The sequence below is a fragment of the Chelonus insularis genome, unplaced genomic scaffold, assembly GCF_013357705.1.
Source record: "Chelonus insularis isolate UGA/USDA-ARS -01 unplaced genomic scaffold, ASM1335770v1 contig_88_pilon, whole genome shotgun sequence".
NCBI classification, from domain to species: Eukaryota; Metazoa; Arthropoda; class Insecta; order Hymenoptera; family Braconidae; genus Chelonus; species Chelonus insularis.
In genome coordinates, this window is record NW_023276776.1 from 3,253,851 (window position 1) to 3,275,554 (window position 21,704).

At 28.0% G+C, this 21,704-nt stretch overlaps 2 protein-coding genes across 8 annotated transcripts in view; one reads left to right on the top strand and one right to left on the bottom strand.

Moving 5' to 3' along the window:
- The first annotated feature begins 117 nt into the window (after positions 1–117).
- On the top strand, positions 118–9,905 carry LOC118071794 (cubilin-like). 5 transcript variants are annotated; one of them, XM_035091202.1, is made up of 8 exons: positions 118–395; positions 640–782; positions 912–997; positions 3,872–4,021; positions 6,292–6,452; positions 6,557–6,659; positions 7,557–7,975; positions 9,418–9,905. In XM_035091202.1, exons 3-8 carry the CDS (start codon positions 925–927, stop codon positions 9,640–9,642), a joined length of 1,131 nt encoding a protein of 376 aa, XP_034947093.1. In that variant the 5' UTR covers positions 118–395; positions 640–782; positions 912–924; the 3' UTR covers positions 9,643–9,905. The 5 variants fall into 5 exon arrangements, with proteins under 5 accessions (XP_034947093.1, XP_034947092.1, XP_034947094.1 ...); XM_035091201.1 differs by having other exon boundaries at positions 640–997; XM_035091203.1 differs by lacking the exon at positions 912–997 and having other exon boundaries at positions 640–804.
- A 5,783-nt stretch (positions 9,906–15,688) lies between these two features.
- The window catches only part of Shaw (Shaker cognate w), a 31,135-nt gene continuing 25,119 nt past the window's right edge, over positions 15,689–21,704 (bottom strand). For all 3 annotated transcript variants that reach the window (XM_035091198.1, XM_035091197.1, XM_035091196.1), the window contains 2 exons: positions 19,355–20,330; positions 15,689–17,155 (listed from right to left, as the gene is read on the bottom strand). In XM_035091198.1, coding sequence (XP_034947089.1) covers positions 17,091–17,155; positions 19,355–20,330 — 1,041 coding nt within the window. In that variant the 3' untranslated portion in view covers positions 15,689–17,090. The remainder of the gene's footprint in view (positions 17,156–19,354; positions 20,331–21,704) is intronic.

Consider the following 21,704-nt stretch of genomic DNA (forward strand, 5'->3'; position numbering starts at 1 on the left):
CTCCTACTATGATGAACGCACTTTCAATTTTGTTACCGACATTAGATAATTATTTTTCTGTTTGACCGTTATAGTGTTTTCCCGCTCTTTTGAGTTTATTGCGTCTCATTTATTGCGTCGATGTTTTGATCAAAAGTAGATGACATGAAATAGATCAGTATTAAGTTTTAATTAATTTGTAATTGTTTAATTAATATGAACCATATATTGAAGAGTAGTGTAATAACGTATGTAAAGTACGGCGTATTTAACTCTAACTGTCAGTATATGTCACGAACATTGCCGATTCGGCTAATTGATTAATGATTATTTCCATAATTGACTCTTAATTACAAACCATGATCATTCTATCATTGCAATTTTTTGGTATCAAAAGAAAAAAAAACTAACCTTTGGTGAGTTTTTTATTACTTTCTTCATATACATATTCATTTAGGCACTCTTATAAAGTAATATAAATTACATTGCCATGATTGTGCCAATTTTATTTTTTACGTCTTAATTAATATAAATAATAGATAATTTATTGTTAGCCATTTAGAAAAAGATTATTTTTTTTTTAAACAAAACGGAATTCTGAAAGCAAACGAGCAATTACGTTTATAGATGTTTTGCTGAATTTTACACATTCTTTTCAAGTGCATCAAAGATGTTGAAAGGTGATGGTGGTCGAAGTAGTGGGGAGGACATCATCAGGTTGTTGGTCACTCAGTTCATCGAGGCTTTCGTATCAAGACCGAGACCTTGAACTAGCAAACACTTTAAAGGCATAAAGGGATCTGGTAGATAAGTGTATATACTGTGGTATGGAATAATAATAATAGTATATAATAATATCGTTTGAATTGTGTTGTCATCATGTGTCAATGGTTACTATGGTGGTTGACAATTATCCTGCTTGTGGTACCAAGTCAACACTGGTTCATGTCCAACCTGTGGCCTACCTTTGAACAGCCACCCAAGTGGAATTCACTACAAAGTCCTTTGGAACCAAGGGGTGAATAAACAATTAACTCTTGTTTGTCAAAAAGATTATTTATTTTCATTCGCATTACATTTCATACTTGAGTATAGTTTTTTATTAGTATATATTCGTTGTTTTATGTTCATTTAATTTAAAATTCAAGCATATGAAGAGCTTCTTTTTAGCTATTTAATTAAATAAATGGGGAAAATTGTTTATATATGCATACATCCATTAATTTATGCAATAATTACCATTTTCTTGAAATAAGGCCTACTATTATCTCGGTATCAAACAAGAGCTTAACAAAAGTGGTGAAACTACCTCAATTATTCTAGAGACTAAAGGTAGATAGAGGAAATTAACACGTTTAAACTTGCGAAAATTTGTTGCAAAGAATTAAATATTCAGGCATATTTAATTAATTCAATTACTCCTGTCTCGTTACAACTTTTGTTTGAAGGTGAAGTTTTTAAAATTGACTTAAGAGGAATAGCAGCATAAAACAATTACTCTGGATCAATAAGAGATGATGCATCATGAATATTTTTAGTTACAGTTTTTACATCAAATTAAATATTTGCTTGATGTCTTAATTATTTTAACGAAGACTATAATATAAAATAGTTGGGAAAAATTTATTACAATTAAATTGTGTAACATAAATTTAGTACTAATTATTCTTCTTAACAAAAGAGTTCTGGAATGAGAGTTGATCACCAAAGTAGCCTCAATTTTAAATGTTCGGATGTTTATGGTGACAAACAAGCTGTGAATATAAATATTCTTCTTTTTTTTATGTTATTTATATTCCCCATTCTTCCATAATGCCGAAATATGCGTTTGCGATTGGAATCTCGTAGCGAATATTCATGATAAATATACAACCACTCAATATCCGAAGCACGAATCTCAAACGTGGCGCATACCATCAAACATTATTCCACTTTTTATTTTTTGAAAAATTTTTTTATATTTATGACAATAAATTTCGTGCCAACTTACAGTGGTTTTGATATCCAATATGCGTAATAAATATCCAATATGCCTTCTAATTTACTGTGAATTGTTTATATGTCGAACAAGAAGTCATTACCTAGGTTATTATAAAAAATGATTTAATAGAGTTATGAAACATATAGACATACATAAAGCTATGGTAATTTTGTCTGAACCTCTTAGTATAATAAGTCAATAAAATTGGAGTTATAGCTTTAAATTTTCTTTATGTATAAAAATTTAATAAAAGAGGAGGTGATTTTATCTTTGTTTAAATATCAATAGAATTACAAATTTATGAATTTCCATTTCATATATTTTGTGTTTTATTTGAACGATTCGGATTCGATTAATTCAATTCTCGTGTTAGGTAACTTGTCGCCGTTTGTGAATCTAAATTAAGTTAAACTTTATTTTAATATTATTTTTCTGTTCTTCTTTCCTTTACTGTTGTTTTTATCAATTTTTTTTTTTTTAGATTTTTTCTTTTGCTTTTCTTGTAAAGCATCGAAACAAGCGAAAATTAAATTTTCGTCCCATAAAGGAAATTGCATTCAGCTCTATAGTATCTCTTGTGGTTTACTAGCACGCAAAACTCTGGAGATTCACTAAAATGCCATATACAGGAGGTGTGTAGTACAAAGGGAGACGAGTGACGGAATTTATAAATTATCAATTGGAAAAGATTTATTCACAGTCGAGTTTCGCCTCGTGTGTGCTTATTTTGCAATAAATTTATTGTACTATTTATTCGTGATATGTTAGTATTGGCGATTTGTTTACCCACTTTAGGATTCAATCATTGAATGTGAGGAATAATCACGTCTCTTGTGTGCAAATGAACTTTTTCATATACCCTTTTTATTTATTGCTGGCATATTTTTTTTATTAGAAAATAACAAAGGTTCATAAACAATAAACCTTTTATAAATACGAAAATATATCGAATTATTGATTCAGTTCTAGACCTAGGGGGTTCATAATTTTATGATAAAATATCTATCATAAATAATGTAGAAAATTCTATGCTTCTATATGTAATTATAATAGTATTTATTTTCGAATATCAGTTTATTCTTCATAATGAAATCTTCACTCTTGTAAAAACCAATGAAAATTTCAATGTTCTTTATTTTTTTTCCAGAAAAATTGAACTAAAAAAGGTTCTGGATGAGTTGAATGACATTCTGTCATTTACTTATTATTCAAATGGTCCAATCGAATTACGTCATTCATATTGCAATAAAAATAGGAGAAAATATTTATATCAAAATAATTCTCAAAGTAATTTATTACAAATGTAATAAATAATTCTTTTAGTATAAGATAAACAAAGTGTGGTGTGAATATTAAATAATCATGGATTAATGGTTTCATTAAATAACTCAATAAATGAGGATAACTAACAAATTTTCTTTATTGACCTAAGGTAGTTTCAAATAGAATCAATTTAGCTGATTTATTGTTATAATTACAAATAAATATTAGATTGGCTTCAATTTCAAGCTTAAATATCGTATTGATTAACAATAATTTAGAACTTATTTAGTTATATTGAAATATAAAAGTTATTTATGTAATCCATACAGTTGATTGAAATTCTAGTAAAACTGATAAGTTTAAATGAAATGAATTTTATGCTTTTAGAAAAATAATTTCCATCCACTTCATAAATAATAATAAATTTAATTAATTTAAGCTGAAATATTGATGAAATTTTATTAATTTGATAGATAGTAGGGAAAAGTAAACATATATGTGATTATTTTTGATTGATTAAAATTTAAGTAATACTAATGAAGTACCGGAATAAAATTTAATGTATATTTTTAATTAACGAGAGAAAAAAAAAAATCTTTAAAAAAGTGTAGAGTTATTAAATGAAATACCGTTGTATAAAAATTGCAGTGCTGAATTTTTTTCCTGTTCCTGTGGAGGAGGAATGTCTATCCGAGGATCAACGTCGCCGGGGAATATGTATGAATACATACGAGTGTCGAATTCAACAAGGAAAATCTCACGGTCCATGTGCTCTCGGATTCGGTGTTTGCTGTGTCTGTGAGTAAAAAAGAATATTTTTCTTTGTTTCTATCATGCCATTTTTTTCTTTACGTATATTTTTTTTACGTGAAAATGACAGCTGTTAATTCTACAGACATATGATTTTGTTTCTTTTTTTTCCCCTCTTTCGTGAATAACTCAATCGTAATTTGAGTTCATTAAAATTTCATACTATCTTTTTTATTCACATTAATTTGTCTATACAAAGCAAATTTATCTTTTATTTCAAAGCTATTCTATTTATTACACAAATGAATGTTATACAACTTCATACCATTCTTCAAACAATAGATTATTTATTTTTTTTTTTAATAAAAAGTTTTTTTTTATTAATAAAAAAAATTTTAATCATAAAAAATATGTTTGGATCTTGGAAAAATATTTTATAAAATTTATATCAAACTTTTATTAAATAATAAATATGTATTAAATGTTAAGAAAACATCTCAAAATATTTTAAAGTGATGTTTTTGCTGTTATGTAAAATTCACAGTTGATGTAGTAAAACCGGATCTCAGGTACAGTTATGTGATTACTGAAGGTTTGTGCATGGACTACATATGTATAATAGATTACAAAGGCAAAGAAATAATTTTTTGTCATTCCACTCAGTACACTCTTTATTTAATTAAAAACATGCAGTTCTTACTTTACAGTTAAATTAATTAAACTTTCTTAATAATAAATGAAGAAAAAAAAAAATATTTATAAATTATTGAACAAGCTGACAAAGTATTATTGTTTAATTAAATACTTGAAAAATTCTTCCAACTGCAGTAATCGACTTGAATAATGAAAAAAGCTTTATAAACAGAAACAACTGCAAAGTTTTCTTTGTGTAGAATTAAAAATACTCTAAAAAGAGTATTTTTCAAATACTACCACTAAAATTACTCTTTCCTCTGATAGAATTCTATAAAAGTTAAAATAAATGATAAAACTTCATTATATATTTAAAAATAATGAGTCTTATTATTTATAAAAAAATCTCAAGTGCTTATACACCTTGATGTTTACGGTTGTCGATGGTCGCATACCTTTCTCTCTTATACCGTTGAAGTTCATGACCAGTTTTCTTTAGCTTCCAAGAGAGTACGATGGTGTAGATTGTAAGCAATTCTTCTGTTGTTGATCTCAAATCTCATGACATTGAGTCTAGGATGATAACACTTGTAATATTTACTTTGCGTCACGAGGGAAATTTAACGTCAAATCACTCGGCTTCAAGGGCCCAATTTGATCTCTCCACCTTTCTTCTCAACTCTCTGCTTCCTTTACTTTTCATGCAAAGAGAAGACTAGAATCGAGATTCATCAATTTTTCAAGGCTAGTTTTGTTGCTTGGTACCGTGGGCAAATATTCTCTCTGCGCACCCGAGAAATTATAAACGAAAGAGTAGATGAGAGGAAGGTGAATCGTGAATGGAGGAACAAAAATTTAAAAAAAAAAAAAAAAACGTTTAACCATTGGGGAACGACTTTCAAATGCATGAGTACCTTACTTGCAGCTCTGTGATCTGTGAATTGCATGCTTAAGGCATCATTTTTCTTCCCTTTTACTACTTGACGTTATACTGTGGCCAATTAAGAATCCAAAGGCAACTTACAATAGACGAGAATTTATCAATCATTCAGTAGTGGGAGCTTTTTTCGGAGTTAAAAAATGATGATGAAGACGTAGAGGAATTATTAAATTTTTTTTTTTCTTTTTTAGGAAATCGATACTCTATTATAGTACATTAAATTACATATGCATGGAAAAAGTTGAGTTATAATGTGACTTTATTCAGAGATAAATTACATTTTTATAGTTCTTGACATTATTAAATATTATAATATTTTAGTAATATCAAAAAAATATATTTATTGATTATTCAAATTGAAATTCCGCCCAAATTCAAATTAAACTTTATCTCATGATTTTTGTACGATTTTTCAAAAATTTTATTTGAAAAAATACGTTCAAAAGTTTAATTCAAAATTATTGCAAAACGTTAGTAGAGTATTGGTAAAAATACATTACTATTTGACGTTAATGTGAATTTACACACTGAATTTTCTTTAAATTCATTATTAAAACCTGTTAAAATAACTTGAAAGAATTGCTGGGGTAATTATATTATTTGGCTTGTATGTTCAAAAACAAAAACTAAAAAAAAACTTCTCTTATAACTAATTTTTTTTCTTTTTTCTTTTAATATTCTATTATCACTTTAGAATCTTAAATCGAGTTAAATAAGACTTTTTCATGAAAAATTCAATATTAAGTTACTGCAAGTTGCGGCAGTGAAGTATTCAATAACTTGACCTACGTGACAAGTCCTGGATTCCCAGATCTCATCGATCAGCCCATGAATTGTTCAGTGGTCATCAGAAAAACCGGATCGCAAGTTAGCCAATTAAGGATTGACTTCGTTCACTTTAATATCGTAAGATTAAGCTATCTTTTATCTTCTTTTACTCTTAATGTTTTTTTAGTGATCAATTTGTTGTGATTGGTTTAAAAAATTTACTGGACATGATTACATTTTAGGGTCAACCGAACCGAAGTACTGGAATTTGTGATGAAGATGTCATGGAAATTACTAGTGACGATAGAATTTTCCAAATTTGTGGATGGAATAGTGGCCAACACAGTAAGTATCCTAATCACTTTTAATTTGACCCAATTCATCTGGATTAAATTGGATTTTCAAGATTCCTTAAGTTTTCTTCAGAGAAATGTGCTAACTCTAAATTTATTCGGTAGCATGTCATTAAAATGAAACTTTTTAACTATTTAAGAATAGGGACTCTCCATTTTTTCATTACTTTAAAATTTATAATTTTACATTAAATATTGTATCTTTTGCAATATTTAACGTAAAACAAACTTTGGAAAACTTTTAATGACTACTATAAATTAAAATGGTATATTACAGTTTTATTTTTTATTATCTATCTATTGATTATATTTGAAATGTTGAAATCAGTAGAAATTGGGTTTGATCTTTAGAAAGGTGGTAATCTATTTTGAATTAATATTAGAATAAAAGATTTCTTTATTACTTTATAATATTCTTATTCACAAAAGTGTGCTTGCAAAAAATTTAAAACTCTTTTACCAATTCACCATTCTTCTTGGATCTTGTTATTGGTTATCAACTTGGAAGGTGTTTAAACTAAATCAGATCCCATAGTATAAAATTGTTGTAATAATCTATGGAAGAATCATCATAAAAGTTTGAAATAGCCCAAGTATTCTCTGACAAATGTAATCATTTTTCTTTATTCATATTCATTGCTTCAATAAAGATAAGTTGAAGAATAAAACTGCAACCTATATCAATGTCATTTATATACATCTTTCCATAAAACTATGCAAATGTAATAGTAAAGTATGTATTATCTGTATATATTATCACAAATAATACAAAAGATGATACTGTTGGCGATTCCAAGTCAATTTAAGTAGTATAAAATACTCTACAACAATTCTTTTAATATAGCTTAAGGATGAGTGTTCAAAGTAAGTGGAAAACTTTTTGTTCAAGTTTATGTGGATGTTACGGAGGGACCAGTGAAGTTGGATTTTATTCTACCAAGTAATCTACAATCAAGAATGTGGGAAATGTCGGTAATACAGCTACCATTTGAACAACGAGCACCCGCAGGATGTCTTCAGTACTTTGATGCTCCTCGAGGCACTTTGAAGACATTAAATTACTTACCAAACGGTAGATATTTTGCCAACCAGGATTACCTTCTATGTGTTCGTCAGGAAAAGGGGATGTGTAGTATTGCATATTCAGCATGCAGCAATAATTCATTTCGGATTGGTCCCCCGAGATTTAGACAGAGTAATCAAACGTCACAGGTTGAAGGCTCTGGAGCTAGTTCGGATGATCTTCCACCAATTCGACGGTGTGTCGATCGTGTACTCATCCCATGTGACTTTGAAGAATTTATTACGGTATAGATTGATTTTAATCAATCAGATATGTTATTCTCTTCTGTTTCACTTTTCTCTTTCGGTTGCTTTTTCTTTCTCCCTCTGATAGGCTGTTGAAACTTTTCCTCAAGAAGCTCTACAGCACTTATAAATAATTCAACGAACGGATCTTCAGGCAAAGTTTATAACAATTACGGATGCTTGCAGTGAAAGTCATGACCAAGTTTGTGGCATGCAAATCAGCAAAAATCCTTTCGCTGTTTTGTCTTTGGAACATACTGGAGATGTTGATCTTGTGATTTATCGCAACTAGAATGACATTTAAACTTTATAGACAAACGTTTTAACTATTTTTCAGAGTTTTATTCCTCTTTTCTATTGCTTTAAAAGTATGGGTTTATTTCAGAATTTTTTTTCTTTTGTGTTTTAGTTATTTTGTTATTGGAAAATGTTCAATAATGTTTATTCCTTGGTCTAAGGTAATTTTATATATTTTTCAAGATATAATTTACATATTTTTACATAGTCATCTTTGTTAGTAAGTTTTTTAACTTCATTTACCAACACCAAATTAGCTTATAAATGTTTGTTATCTTCCTTTATCATAGTATTTTATCGTAAAGTAAAAAGAATTATTGTCATTACATCAAAAATAGAATAAATTTATCTGATATTCTGATAATTATCATTGTGTTGATGAACTACATTTTAAAGCTTCTAAGAAATCAAATGATTGTTTAATCAATATTGTTATAGCTCTAGTAGATTATTATTATTATTTTATTATAAAAACAACTTTGCCTATTTAGTACATTTTTTGAAGTAATTTATAATTAATAAATAAATTGAATGTAATCGTAGTTCAATTCAACTTTATCTACGTCAAAGTTTTCATTTAAATAAGTACTTAATTGAATTAACTGTTCTAATTTCAAATTAATTTCAGACACTTTTTTATTATGTACATAATTTAATTAATTAAAGTAATATTTGAACTATTGGACGTTTTTTGTACAACTTTTATCCAATATTCGAGCATTTAAAAAAAAAAAAAAATTACGTCCAATTAACTGTTTTATTTAATATCACCATGATTATTTGCATTTATGAAAGTATTGTTTTTAAATATTCTGATGCAATCTCGTTATCACAATTCTCTTTTCCTCAATTCACTGCATATTCAGAAGCTTAATTTTTGTAAAATATTCTGAAAAATTTTGTTATAACCTGGAATCATGAAATAATAGTCTTTTGACAAAAAATAGCCTGCTATCTCTCTATTTAGACTATTTGTATTCGTTTAAATTCATTGTTTGTTTATTGAATATATTTCTTTCTTCATAGTTTTTGTATTTTTTTTCTTTTAGTCTATCATTTTTCTTTATTTTCAGCCTTGCTTTACTTTCTTAAAACTCAAGTTGAACGTAGTTAATGAATAATCAATAAAACATTATACATTTTAGCCTGGAAACGATGGTACTGGAATCTGCGATATGGAGCACTGCGGAAGTTCACTATGTGGTCCAAGTGAATTTGATGCGGATGGTAATTGTCGGGTCGAAACATCAGCAACTCCCTTTCATATAAGGGTAGAATTTGGTATGCCAGGAGGGGATCAGAATTACACATCGCCTGAGGATATGGTTGGCATGTGTTTGAACTATGAACAACTACCATGCGTCCCCTAACTCAAATTATCATACTTAACTAGTCTTTTCCACGCATCACTATTTTGCTTCCTATTTTATAACGTTGTATATCCAAAGCAGTAAATTATCGTGTTATAGTATTCAGACACTCCCCCATCATATTTTATTTTATTTATTTTAATTATTCACATTTTCGCCCTCTATTTGTTTGAATATAAGTCACTATCAACGATATCCTAGTACATAATTTTCGTTAATAGGAATTGTTTGAGCTTTTTCATTATACACTCACTGAATATTAAGTTACTCTTACTGATTAAGTTTATTAAAACGAAAATTATGGAAAAGTTTTTACTTACTTTAGTTCAAATATTTGCTTGATTATAAACAGTAGTTGAATGTTTATTTATTTTTATTTATTAATAATAATCAACATTAAATATTTAGATGAAAAATTTATAACAAAAAGTTTAAACAATTTATTTGTATATATTTATAATTATTAATTAATCATTTGTGAAGATAAAATATAAATATGTGATACTTGATGCACTGTAAATAATGTAAAGTGAAATGAAAATGATTATTTATGATAATAAAATAAAATGTTGGTGGATAAAAAATAATAGAAGTTTTCATTCAAAGAATCAAATAATTTTATTTACAAACCAGCTACTTCGTCGTAATTTTAGCGCTTGGCTCGCAGTACAATAATATATAATTCGCATTTATCTCTGTATTTTTTTGCATTTTTTTCATATTTACTTATTTATTATTATTATTATTATTTTTTAATATCTGTGAAAATTAGCAACGATTTATTTGATAACCATTCTTTTTCGTTTCTTGTTTTCTTTTATTCTTTACATTGTATATTTTTTTTTTTTGTTTAATATATTTATTAAATCATTTTTTAATCTCATAAAACTTCTTTTTTCTTTAATTTAACGAGAGATTTATCGTTTTTATTTATCACTTGACTCAAAATGTCAAGTATTTTCTCGATTAAAATTATAGTGATATATTCACACGTTTGCATGTTTGTGCAGTTTAACTTCAACATGATGCAAAAATGAAATGTTCATAAAGTCAAATTACTTTTTAAAATAATCATTTACAGGTTTGTTAAACATACCAATAATTTACTACTTGATTTAAATGCTTTTATAATTTGTATGATTATATTGTTTTATTTCATTAATTAATTCTAAAAACTATTTGACTTTATTAACATATTTTTTGCATCTGGAGCACTTGAATTATTTTCATAAAATCTTCAATTACCATTGAAATTCGTGTGATATCAACGATACAATCATTTAAACAGCAACCTCGAAGTAATTCATTGAATAATTAATTAAATAACTGGCAAATGGTAATTGTTAACGATCGAGCAGGAATTTTCCGGATGACGAAATATCGTCAGTAAGAAAATGATCACTATTTTTTGTTTATCATTTATTTGTTCAAAAAATGATCTTTTTACAGTAGCCCAGTCAAAAAGACAATATAACTTACTGAATTTATGATACAAAAAATAATACTACAATGCGAGATTAGTTTATATTTTACAAGCTTTTTTTTGTAGAGAATTAAATTTTCTGCAAAAATTACTTTTACGATTTCGCCTCTAAAGGTTTTCATTTATGAAAAATTTCGAGATAAAATTATTATTATTTCCAGTAGCTTTGCAATACTTGGAGGCTTTTGTTAATTTGTAAATAATTTATTTATATTAATTTAATTCGATAGACATACGACCATTTCAGACTTGAACTTTAAGCCATTCATAATACTACTTTTTCCAAGAAATCTATGGAATAAATGGAGTCACATAAGAAGTTTAATACCCAACGAAAATTATTTACAACATTTTTCTCTGTCACGTAATGCAAAGTCTTAGATTGACTGGACTATTTTGTTTATTAATTCATAATAATATCATCATTCTTAGTAAGTTAGCATTATAATAATCATTATTAATTTTTAAACTAACTAGAAAGTCATAATGAATTTACGTTGCGGTAAAATAGTGAATGTAAAAGGGCAGGGTTAATTATGGGCGGTGTATTATTGTGATTATGTTCAATTTCGTGATGTCAACTCGCGTGTGTCTCCTATTTTCATTTTTATTATTATTCTTATTGTTATTATTATTTTATTATTATTTTTAAAGTTTTATCCATACGAGTTAGTCTTTCGCGTGCAACACTGCGTGAGTTTAACTGCTCAACTTTCCCTTGTTCACAATATATCTTTCACAAATCACAAAAAAAAGTATGATTCGTGATTCTTAACGTCAACTTTTTTAAATTTACCAACAGTTTTTATTTCTCACCTGTCTTTTTTATATTAAATAATCGCTTAATTTTTAAATGTTCGTTCAGTGGTGCATGAGTGCATGTGTGCCCGTGGTCGATATGCATTCCTTTCATTATTATAACCATGTATTAGTATTTTTATTCAATAATTTCTTTCTTTTTATATAAATTAAATATTTTTTTTTCTCTCACTCTCGCATACGATTTATCATTTTATTCTCTCTCTCTCTCACTCACCTACATTCTTTCAAGCTTTATCTCCCCCAATTCTTAAAAATTTAATTAACGATTTTTCTTTTAACGTTACAGAAATCTCATTTTTTTTTTTTTTCATTTTTTTAATACAATGTAATAAAACAAAATCTTCTATAATATACATAAAACATACGTATCCACTTAGTAAATTAATTTATAATTTTTTTCCTTTTTTACTCGTTAAGGGCTTTTTTATGTTTTCCATCACAATCACCAGGACTGTCTGTTGAATAAAGAAAATGGTTTGAGAAGCCTATTTAATTATTAAAGATAGATTTCATAAGTCCGATTATTTAGTTATTATTATTATTAATTTTTTTTCCCCATTATTATTTAATATTTTTACTCTCACAAAACTCAAGTAAAATATTAATTTTTAGAAAAATATTCTTTTTTTCTTATTAGTTTAATGAAAATTGAGAAGTAAATTATTATTCTACGATAGTCCGTATAAGATTAATTTCACATTAATATTATTAGTTGAGATTCATTCTTTTAAATTAACTTAGTTGACATAGAAAAAAAATTCGTGTGAATTAAGCAGGCCTTCCCCTATATGACTTATCTATTAGATTTTCTGCAAAAGCTCAAGAGTCACGTTTTCCTCATTGTTCCCTTATAAACGACAATTTCCGTTTTTTCGACCCTCGACCATTTTCTTTTTTTCCCTATTCCTTCGTCTTCTATTTCTTCGTCTTTTTTCTCACTTCGTGATTCTTATGTATTCTCATTTATTCTCGGCCAAAGATCGATTGTAGCGCAGTACTCGCAAACAATCGAAAAGCTCTTCTGCACCATCAGCGAAGGAAAAAAATATTACTCGTAATATATTGACGAGTATTGGGGATGAAAAAGAGGATTGAAATGGCACTGAGTTTTTCGATTGTTTGTGACAAAAAACGTAATAAATCTTGAGATTCGAGTTTTCATCAATGGCATTTAATTCTATGTACATCACAGAAATAAACTTTTGTTTGAGTTCTATATAATATAGTTTTGTACTAATTTATTTGAAATGACCTAATTAATAGTTGATATTACTGTGTTTATATTTGAGTCCAAAATTATGCGGATACGTGAATAATTGGTTTATTTTAGTTTGTTAAAAATAAAATCATTCAACTTCTACGAAATGTTTTTATAAAATTGTAAATAATAATTTTTTTTTTTTTACCAAAAGAATAATGTCAATAATTTTCATATCACCCTTTCGACATGAATTTTTATTCTATCAAGCTTTTATTTATCCTCTGATTGTTATCATTATGCACATGAATTCATACATACATTCGCATGCCCTATATTCAAGGATAATTCTGTACTGATCATAAAAAATATTTCTAATTGAACTTAAATAATACATATAAATTACGAATTATAAATTATTTTACTATGATTTTACAAATACTAATTAATTTTATAAAAGAATAGATATATACACATATTTATGTATGATGGTATTTTTATATATCATATTCTTTCTTTACTCTCCCTTTTTTTTTTTCAAATTTTTTTGTTTCTCTTTGTTCCCCAAGTCTTTCACACAACGACAAAAGCACCAGAGAGAATCGATAAGAAAGCGCGCTTCCGAGTATGCGATTACTCGATCATTCCCGAATAATTTTGCTTTTCATTCCCTACTATTACTTTTCTTTTACAATTTTTGTTGTTTCTGTTTATTTTATTCTTCTCTTACTGACATTTTAAATTTCCAAAGAGTTCAAGAACAACCAGGAAAGGAATGGTAGTCGGAAAGATAAGGTTCTGAAAGTATAAAATATACAATAATAGTCAAAACTATACGAACTACGTCGGACAAATTCAATAATTTCTCGATAAAAGAAAGAAAATTTAAAACAATCATTTTTTGTTCATTTTTTTTTTGTTTTGCAAAATATTTTATACCTCAATAAAGGTTCATGATATTTTTATTTAGTCCTGTTATTTTTGACCAATATTGCGTTTAAATAGTTTTTTCTAGTAGTAAAACACTAACACTGGGAGAATAATTTAAATGACTGTAGAGTATAAGGGAGAGGAGGGAGGGTGGCAGAAAAAAGTTACGCCCAAATGATATGTCGATAGAAAGAAGAATAAATCGTTCGCTGGATTTTTCGAGGGCTGTGTATAGTGTTGTCGTATACTTGTGTTAGAGTATATTTTATATATATATATATATATATATATATAGTTTTTATGTGTATGTATATATATATATATATACATGTTAATGTAATACAGATTATAAACGTAGCTCGGAGCATTTCAACCACTCACTTGATACATAACTTCAAGAATGGAGGAAAATATTAACGCTACGGGTGTAAAATGTGTTGACATTCGATTTTTCAAAAAATTTCAGGCCTTTTGCGGCTTTTACTACTAAGAGGATATATTTATAGGAAAAGAGACAGGAATGATTGATGATTGGTCCCAGTAGCATTACAGTTTAGGTAATAAAGAAAGCTCGGGGGTACGAAAATAAATGGAAAAATTACCGCGTTTAGATAAAAACATTTCCCTCATTTCACTCGACAGTGTGTACTATTCAACTATATCCCCTCAAATTATTGTCGGTTTTTTTCGGCATTCCAACATGACCCTGGGTATTTCTCTAATTGAAAGAACAGTCTCAATCGAAAAAGCTCGATAAAAGCTTTGATAAATAATGTTTGTAATTTTATTGATGTACTAAATTTAATTTTAGTGCATTGATCTTTTCATTTGATGTTATTTTCTTTGGAGAAAAAAAATAACTTTTTTCTAGTGTTTTTTTTTTTATTGAAATCACGAATTTTGAATTATTAAAAAAAAAACTTGTATGTGAATAAAATATATAAATACATATTCAGAGAGATATTGGCGAAATTTTTTTTTCCTTTGTAATTTTTCTAGATTAAAATGGTTGTTTTTGTTATCACGTAATTGTTTGGTAAAAGGTATTATATTTAGTGATATCAATGTATTGTTACAATTGTGATAATTTTTTTTTTCGTCATCTGACTAATGGTAATTATGATATAGAAAAAGTAAATGTTCCTAATTCTTCTATGTATGAATAGAATACATGATAAAAAGAATTTAATGTGCTTATATGAAAATTTTTATAGATACATCCATGACCACAAGTATTATATTCTTTTTTTTTTTTTTATTCTACTTTCTAAACTATTCTTTGAAAACTAATATTGGAAACTATAGTATGCAAATTTACGTTATTATTTCAGCACATAATTTTACTCAAACGTTATCATAGACAGGAAAAAAAATTTATAAAAAACCTATAGAAATTTATAAATTTCTTTGAACGAAAGCAAAGTTTATTATTGATGAATTTAATGAATTACTAAGAGCCATTGATTATTTATTCATTAATCATTACAATAATTACAATTGGAACAAGTTTATCATCAATAGCTTTTAAAAGTAGAATTTATTTTATTTAAATAAAAAAATCAAATGACTGCATTTAATATTTAATTATTGAAGATAATGCAAAGGTTGCAAAAAAATGATGCATATCTCAGAGGCCATTTTTAGAAAGTAGGTAAACAATATAAAGTTGAAATATGTAAATAATAGCACCAGTAAGTTTGAAAATTATCTAACTAGGATCAACAAAGTTATAGAAGACTCTAAACTATGTAGAGTTTATTCAATTATTTTTTTTCTAACATGAAAAGTCTGAGTAATGATTTTTAATATGCATAAAAAACTAATCACAAGTATTTGCAGCATGATTATATATTTTATCACATACATGCTTTCTTTTTTTGTCGAGATTTCTTTCAATTAAATAAATAACTAGAATCTTCGAAGCTATTTATAAACTTCTATATGGAAAAGTTGGCAAATTAAATAGCATACTTTTATCGAACTCGAATCAATTCAGTTTTAGATGTCACGATAGTCTATAGAGAGAAAGAGTAGAAAAGTTTTTTCATTGTTATTTGTTATTTTTTTCTGCCCATCCTAGTGATCAAGATATTAAATGGAGGGGTATCTTTTGTTATCAAGACATGATGATTGTCCAAACGCGGTCGTAGAGAAAGTTTTTGATCAAAAATTACAAATGAGAGGCGCGCGTGTGAAAGAATTATGAAGATAAAAAACTTTTATGATCATTCTTTTTTCGATTGTGTCATTGTTATCATTGGTATTTTCAATATTTTACTTTTTTCATTTCTTCTGAATCACGAAATTTGAGTGAAATTTTTTTTTTATGGTGCATCAGGATATTAAGGATTAAGTGAATATACCCTCGAATGGCAAAAAGGCAGCGTGGATAGGTTTTTTTATTTTTAAATGTTTTTCAACTGTCCCCGATATGAAAAATCTCTTAATTATGTGATTGATTAATTAATTTATTACCATGGAGAATCAATCGAGGTTATAAAAGGGATTTTTTTAAATATATTTTTTGTTAACAATAGTTCATCACGGTTTCCATTTCTATTAAAACATTATCTCTAACTTCACTAGTATGTGGTCCACTCCCTTATATTACCCTACATACTCTCTAAAAGTCAATCAGTTAAAATTTCACTGACAAATCAGTAATTTACTGATGCCATTAGTTAATAGTCACTGATACACTTTGAGAGAGTATTCAATCTCTTGTCGTACACATTATTTTTTTTTTAAATTCATTTTTTTGGAAATATTTTCAGTTTTTGTCCATTTTTCTATCTATTTTACATTCTCACTCACATTCTCTCTTTCAATCAATCAAAAATTATCTGTTTTTCATATTTATTTTCACTTCTTATGTAGTCTTTATTTTTATTTATTTAGTGGTTTTTTTTTAATGTATGTTACTCACACTAATGTCTCATTACTTTTACATACCAAGATTTCATTATTAATCTCGGCTGGCGTTCTCGGCAGTGAAGAGTTGGTTTCTTCTCAATACTAGTCTAGACCACTCGACGTTTTGGTCCCGTTTGTCCTCAAATTCGAGTTCTTTTGATCCTCATCTGCAACAAAAATTCCAAATAGAGATATATTTTACATTAAAAAAAAATTCTGAGATCCACATTTTAAAAATAATTTTATTTTTTACTAAAAATGGTGTCACGTTGATGCTATAAATTAGTGAGTAAATTTGAATATGTTCGTTACACCCGGGATGACCATACTCTCAAACGATGAGTGCTGTGGTTTGTGGGCTTGTGATTAAATAATGACAGAGGAAACTTGGTCTGAAGGCTACGTTAGTACAACTTGATATGTCATTTAATTCTCCAGTGGAATTGGCAAGTTTTTCTTTAAACGTTACTTCAGCAACTTGTTATTTTTTAATGCTAATTCTGTTATAAAGTTGGAATGGCATATTTGAATAATTTATTTTATATTAGTGGTAGGAAGTAAATTTCAAAGATTCTTCAAAAGCTTTGAAATCAACAGTAATTAATTTATCAATATTTTTTCAATGGAAACTAATTATTTATTAGCAGTCAACCGAATTTTTTTATTTTTCTATCATTAATAAATAATTTTTTTACAATATAAAAGATACTTTAGAAAATAAATTTATCAATTTTGAATGAGAAACATTTTGAAAAATGAAGTCCAACAAATTTTTAGATTGATTACATTACTTATGAATGTAGACAATTTAAAAGAAACATCATATGATGAAGGAAGCAGCAAAAACGAGTCAGAGCTAGTCTTTAAGTTCAGTAGGACCCTGTTAAAAAGTACTCATTTAATACGACAAGTTCGATTAAAGTCTCAGTGAACATTTATAGGTTGAACGATATTGGAACTATAATTAAGCCTGGCTGGTGTGGTTTCATTGTACACAGCATGTCAATATTAATTGGAAAATATTCATTGGTATATTGGCAAATGGGTAAAATTTTCCTCATAACCTCATACCATGTCATCAATCTAAATTAATTAAAAAAATTGTGATAAATGTGTCTGTCCAGAAAGAAGGCTGAAAACATGTCAAATTTAATTATTCGTTAAAAGGAAGGAAAATATAAAATATTTGCTTCATTCAAAAACGAGGAAATATTGAAAATATTGAACACGCTGACAGAATTTATGTGTGAATGAAAAAAAAAAATAAAATCAAAGCTTCAAGTTTTTGATGTGTAATTTAGTTACTTTGAAAGTTTTGAGATTGATAAAAAGCCAATTATGAATCTAATAAAAAGTCTTTTAATCTGAAATTATTACCCAGACTAGAATTTTTCATCAGAAATTATATCACTTATTGAAATAAATAGTATGAAAAGACGAATTTATCTAATATATCATAACTACTGCTTTATGTGGCTTATTTTTTCATTTAAACTCATTCAAGTTGAATTGAGTTAGGAAAAAAATACCTGAGATAAATTTCAAACGTTTTTATTTATTCCAAGATATTTAATTTATGAAGAAATAATAAAAAATTCATTCCTTGGGTATCAATTAAAAGTTACTAGGATTATCCTGTGTAGCAATGGAATATGGCCATATATGGGGCCTGATTAGGTTTTCCTACACTAATATTACTACCATAGAGCTACCATATAGCAACCAATGATACAAATAATTACTAAATGGTCCTAGTCTAATTTCCTCTTCATCCTCTAGAATTAAGTGGGCCACGTTCAAGACTCTAGAATAAGACGAGTTTTAAATTGCCAATCGGAATCGATTTCTCTTAGAATATAAATAAAAATATAAACTAGCCAATTCTAAAGACTTATTTTTTTGACAAACATTTTTTTTTTATAATCTAAAGAACTTATCAAAATAAATGAGGCAAGATGGAATTTTTACAATCTCCTGAGTGACGGTAATGAAGTTCATTGATCCTCCTCTCCTATCAAAGCATCATATTTATTTGGTGATCAAAGAATCTTCATTATCAATTCAGAGGATATTGCATCTTTATATTTCAAAAATTCCATCTTATCATAATTAAAATATTTTCCTTTTCATTCCAGCCATAAGCAAATCAATTTCCCTAACAGGAACTCTTGGCAGGGACAAGTTGCTTGATGTGTACCACTGTTCAAATCGTATCTGTGTTAATTTTTCTGAAGGTTCCATTCTATACGAATTCTTTAGACATATTCAAAAGAATTGATTGATAAAAAATTAGCAGAGATACGTTCCTTCCAAGTGTTTAGATACGAATGAAACAACTTGACTGACAATGATTATAAGTTAATTACCTTTAATGGCGAATGGATCCTTGGGATGATTGGTCTTAATGGCATTCATCCTCCTGTTTTGAGGGGTAGCTCCTCCTCCACCAGTTGTCGGAGGTAGAAGGGCGACTTGCTGGCCACAAGCAGTGGTGCCGACGTTTTGCCCTCCCGCACCCGGGACCTTGGTCACTCGGACCCTCGGCTGTTCAGCAGGCAAAACTCGGCGCTTCCTCTTGGGCAGCTTGGCTCGCGCCTGCGTGTGACTGTAATACATCGCAAAATTGCTGACGATCACGGGCACCGGCAGGGCGATTGTTAAGACACCAGCTAATGCGCAAAGAGCACCAACGAACATGCCTATATAGGTTTTCGGGACCATATCACCATAGCCAACGGTTGTCATGGTAACTAAGGCCCACCAAAGTCCTAGTGGTATACTCTTGAAGTCATTCTTTGGATTGTCCTGTATCCTCTCGGCATAATAGACTAAGCTGGCGAATATCACAATACCGAGTACCAAGAAAAATACCAAAAGCGTGAGTTCTTTAGCCGAAGCACGAAATGTCTGAATAAGGATCTTGAGGCCGGACGAGTGGCGTGTAAGTTTGAAGAGTCTCATTATACGTATGATGCTGAAGAATTCAAGGATGTCGGCATTCTCAAGATGTGAAGCAAATTTTTGTAGAACCAAGTCGATGTAAAAGCTCATCGTGGCTATCATGTCTATTAAATTCACTGACGATTTGATGAACGCACAGAGGTTAGGACTCGCCGTCATACGGATTAGGAACTCAAATGTGAACCATGCATTACATATGCACTCGATGTAGAAGAAAGCTACGTGAGCATTTGTGTCTGTTTTATCCAAAACAAATTTCGTTACATTTCCACTTCTCACTGTGCGATTTGTTATCACTGGTACTCGCATGTCAGGATGCGTCTTCAGGCAGAAAGACAGGATGGAGATGCAGATGAAAGAGACGGATATCAAGCCGACTATCTACGGGATAAATATTATATTAGTTTTCTTCATAAAATCAATTCTTAAATTAAATCAACATTAATGAATTATTATTTCATTTATAGATTTTTAGTTAATTTTCAATTAATTTCCAACAGACACTGACAACATTTTTTCGTTGAATTATTAATCAATTTTAATCAATAACATATATTATTATAATCTCATTACTTAATGGATCATATTATTTTCCCTACATTGAAAATATGATAATCAATAATAATTTTATCTCTCAATATTTATTTATTAAAAGAGGATATTTTATTCTCATTTGTTTCCTTAATTGGATTATGATGGTGAAGTCGTCAAGATGACTTTATAATAATAAACTTTGACGTTTCGTATATAATGATTGACTGACCCTGCCAATGTACGTGTAGATAGAGTAGTCAATTAAGCGCAAAAGGGAGAAAATGATTAGAGAGTTGAGATAAAAGTACTAATCAACGCCTATATCATTGACTTTGACTAAATTTAGATGATTCAATTTATCTTCAATATATATGGCAGTTCATGAAGGTGACAGATATCAAATGAGTTTGCATCTTTAATGATTAAACATTGATACACAGTAACAGCCAATACTATTGTACAGAAATGTCTACTAATTTCATTAGCATGCGTGTGAAACTGATCGAGAAATTGAAAGGGGGAATATGCAGAACTAGTCATTACCGAAATTACCTAAATTATCCTCAATGTTGATGGCTAATTATATTGAAATTATTCTATGGAGAAAAGTCTTCATATTTGCTGATAATTTATTTCATAAAGTATGCATAGATAATCATTCACATATGCTTATTACGACTAAACAAATATTTAATTATCATTAGCAATTTTTTTATTTAAGCTTCCATTTTAAGTCAAACTCGCATTATTTGTCTATCATTAATTATGCAAATCATACTGATAATTACTGATATATTTTACTGTCTTAAATATAAATATTTTAATGTTATATTTATAAATATATTATACAACCATTGATAAATTTTTTTATTTAGAATATTTATGAAGCTTTTGAAAAAAAGTTTTTAACTTTTTTTCCAGAGAGAAAAGAGCTTTTTTCATCGAAGTTAATGATTCGGTTTTTGGTTAAAAAAAAGTTTTTTAATAATTCGTTTACAATCAGTTATGAGTATTAGAAGTGGGTGAAATTTTTTTCCAATAATAATAACTTAGGACAAAATACTGATCGAGAAAAAAGGTAGATAAAAAAAAAGAAAGAATTGATGTTAAAAGTATATGCGATGGAGATAGAATCAATAATTATTTCCTAACTATAGTCATTTACAGGTACATTTTTAGTACGAAATAAAAGAATTACATTATTACTTTTTTTTTTTATAT

Coding starts and splice junctions, on each gene's coding strand:
- LOC118071794 (XM_035091201.1), top strand. CDS start 859: ATGTGTCAATGGTTACTATGGTGGTTGACAATTATCCTGCTTGTGGTA. Junction 4,022..6,291: donor ATTCGGTGTTTGCTGTGTCT/GTGAGTAAAAAA, acceptor TTCAATATTAAG/TTACTGCAAGTTGCGGCAGT. Junction 6,660..7,556: donor ATGGAATAGTGGCCAACACA/GTAAGTATCCTA, acceptor TTTTTGTTCAAG/TTTATGTGGATGTTACGGAG.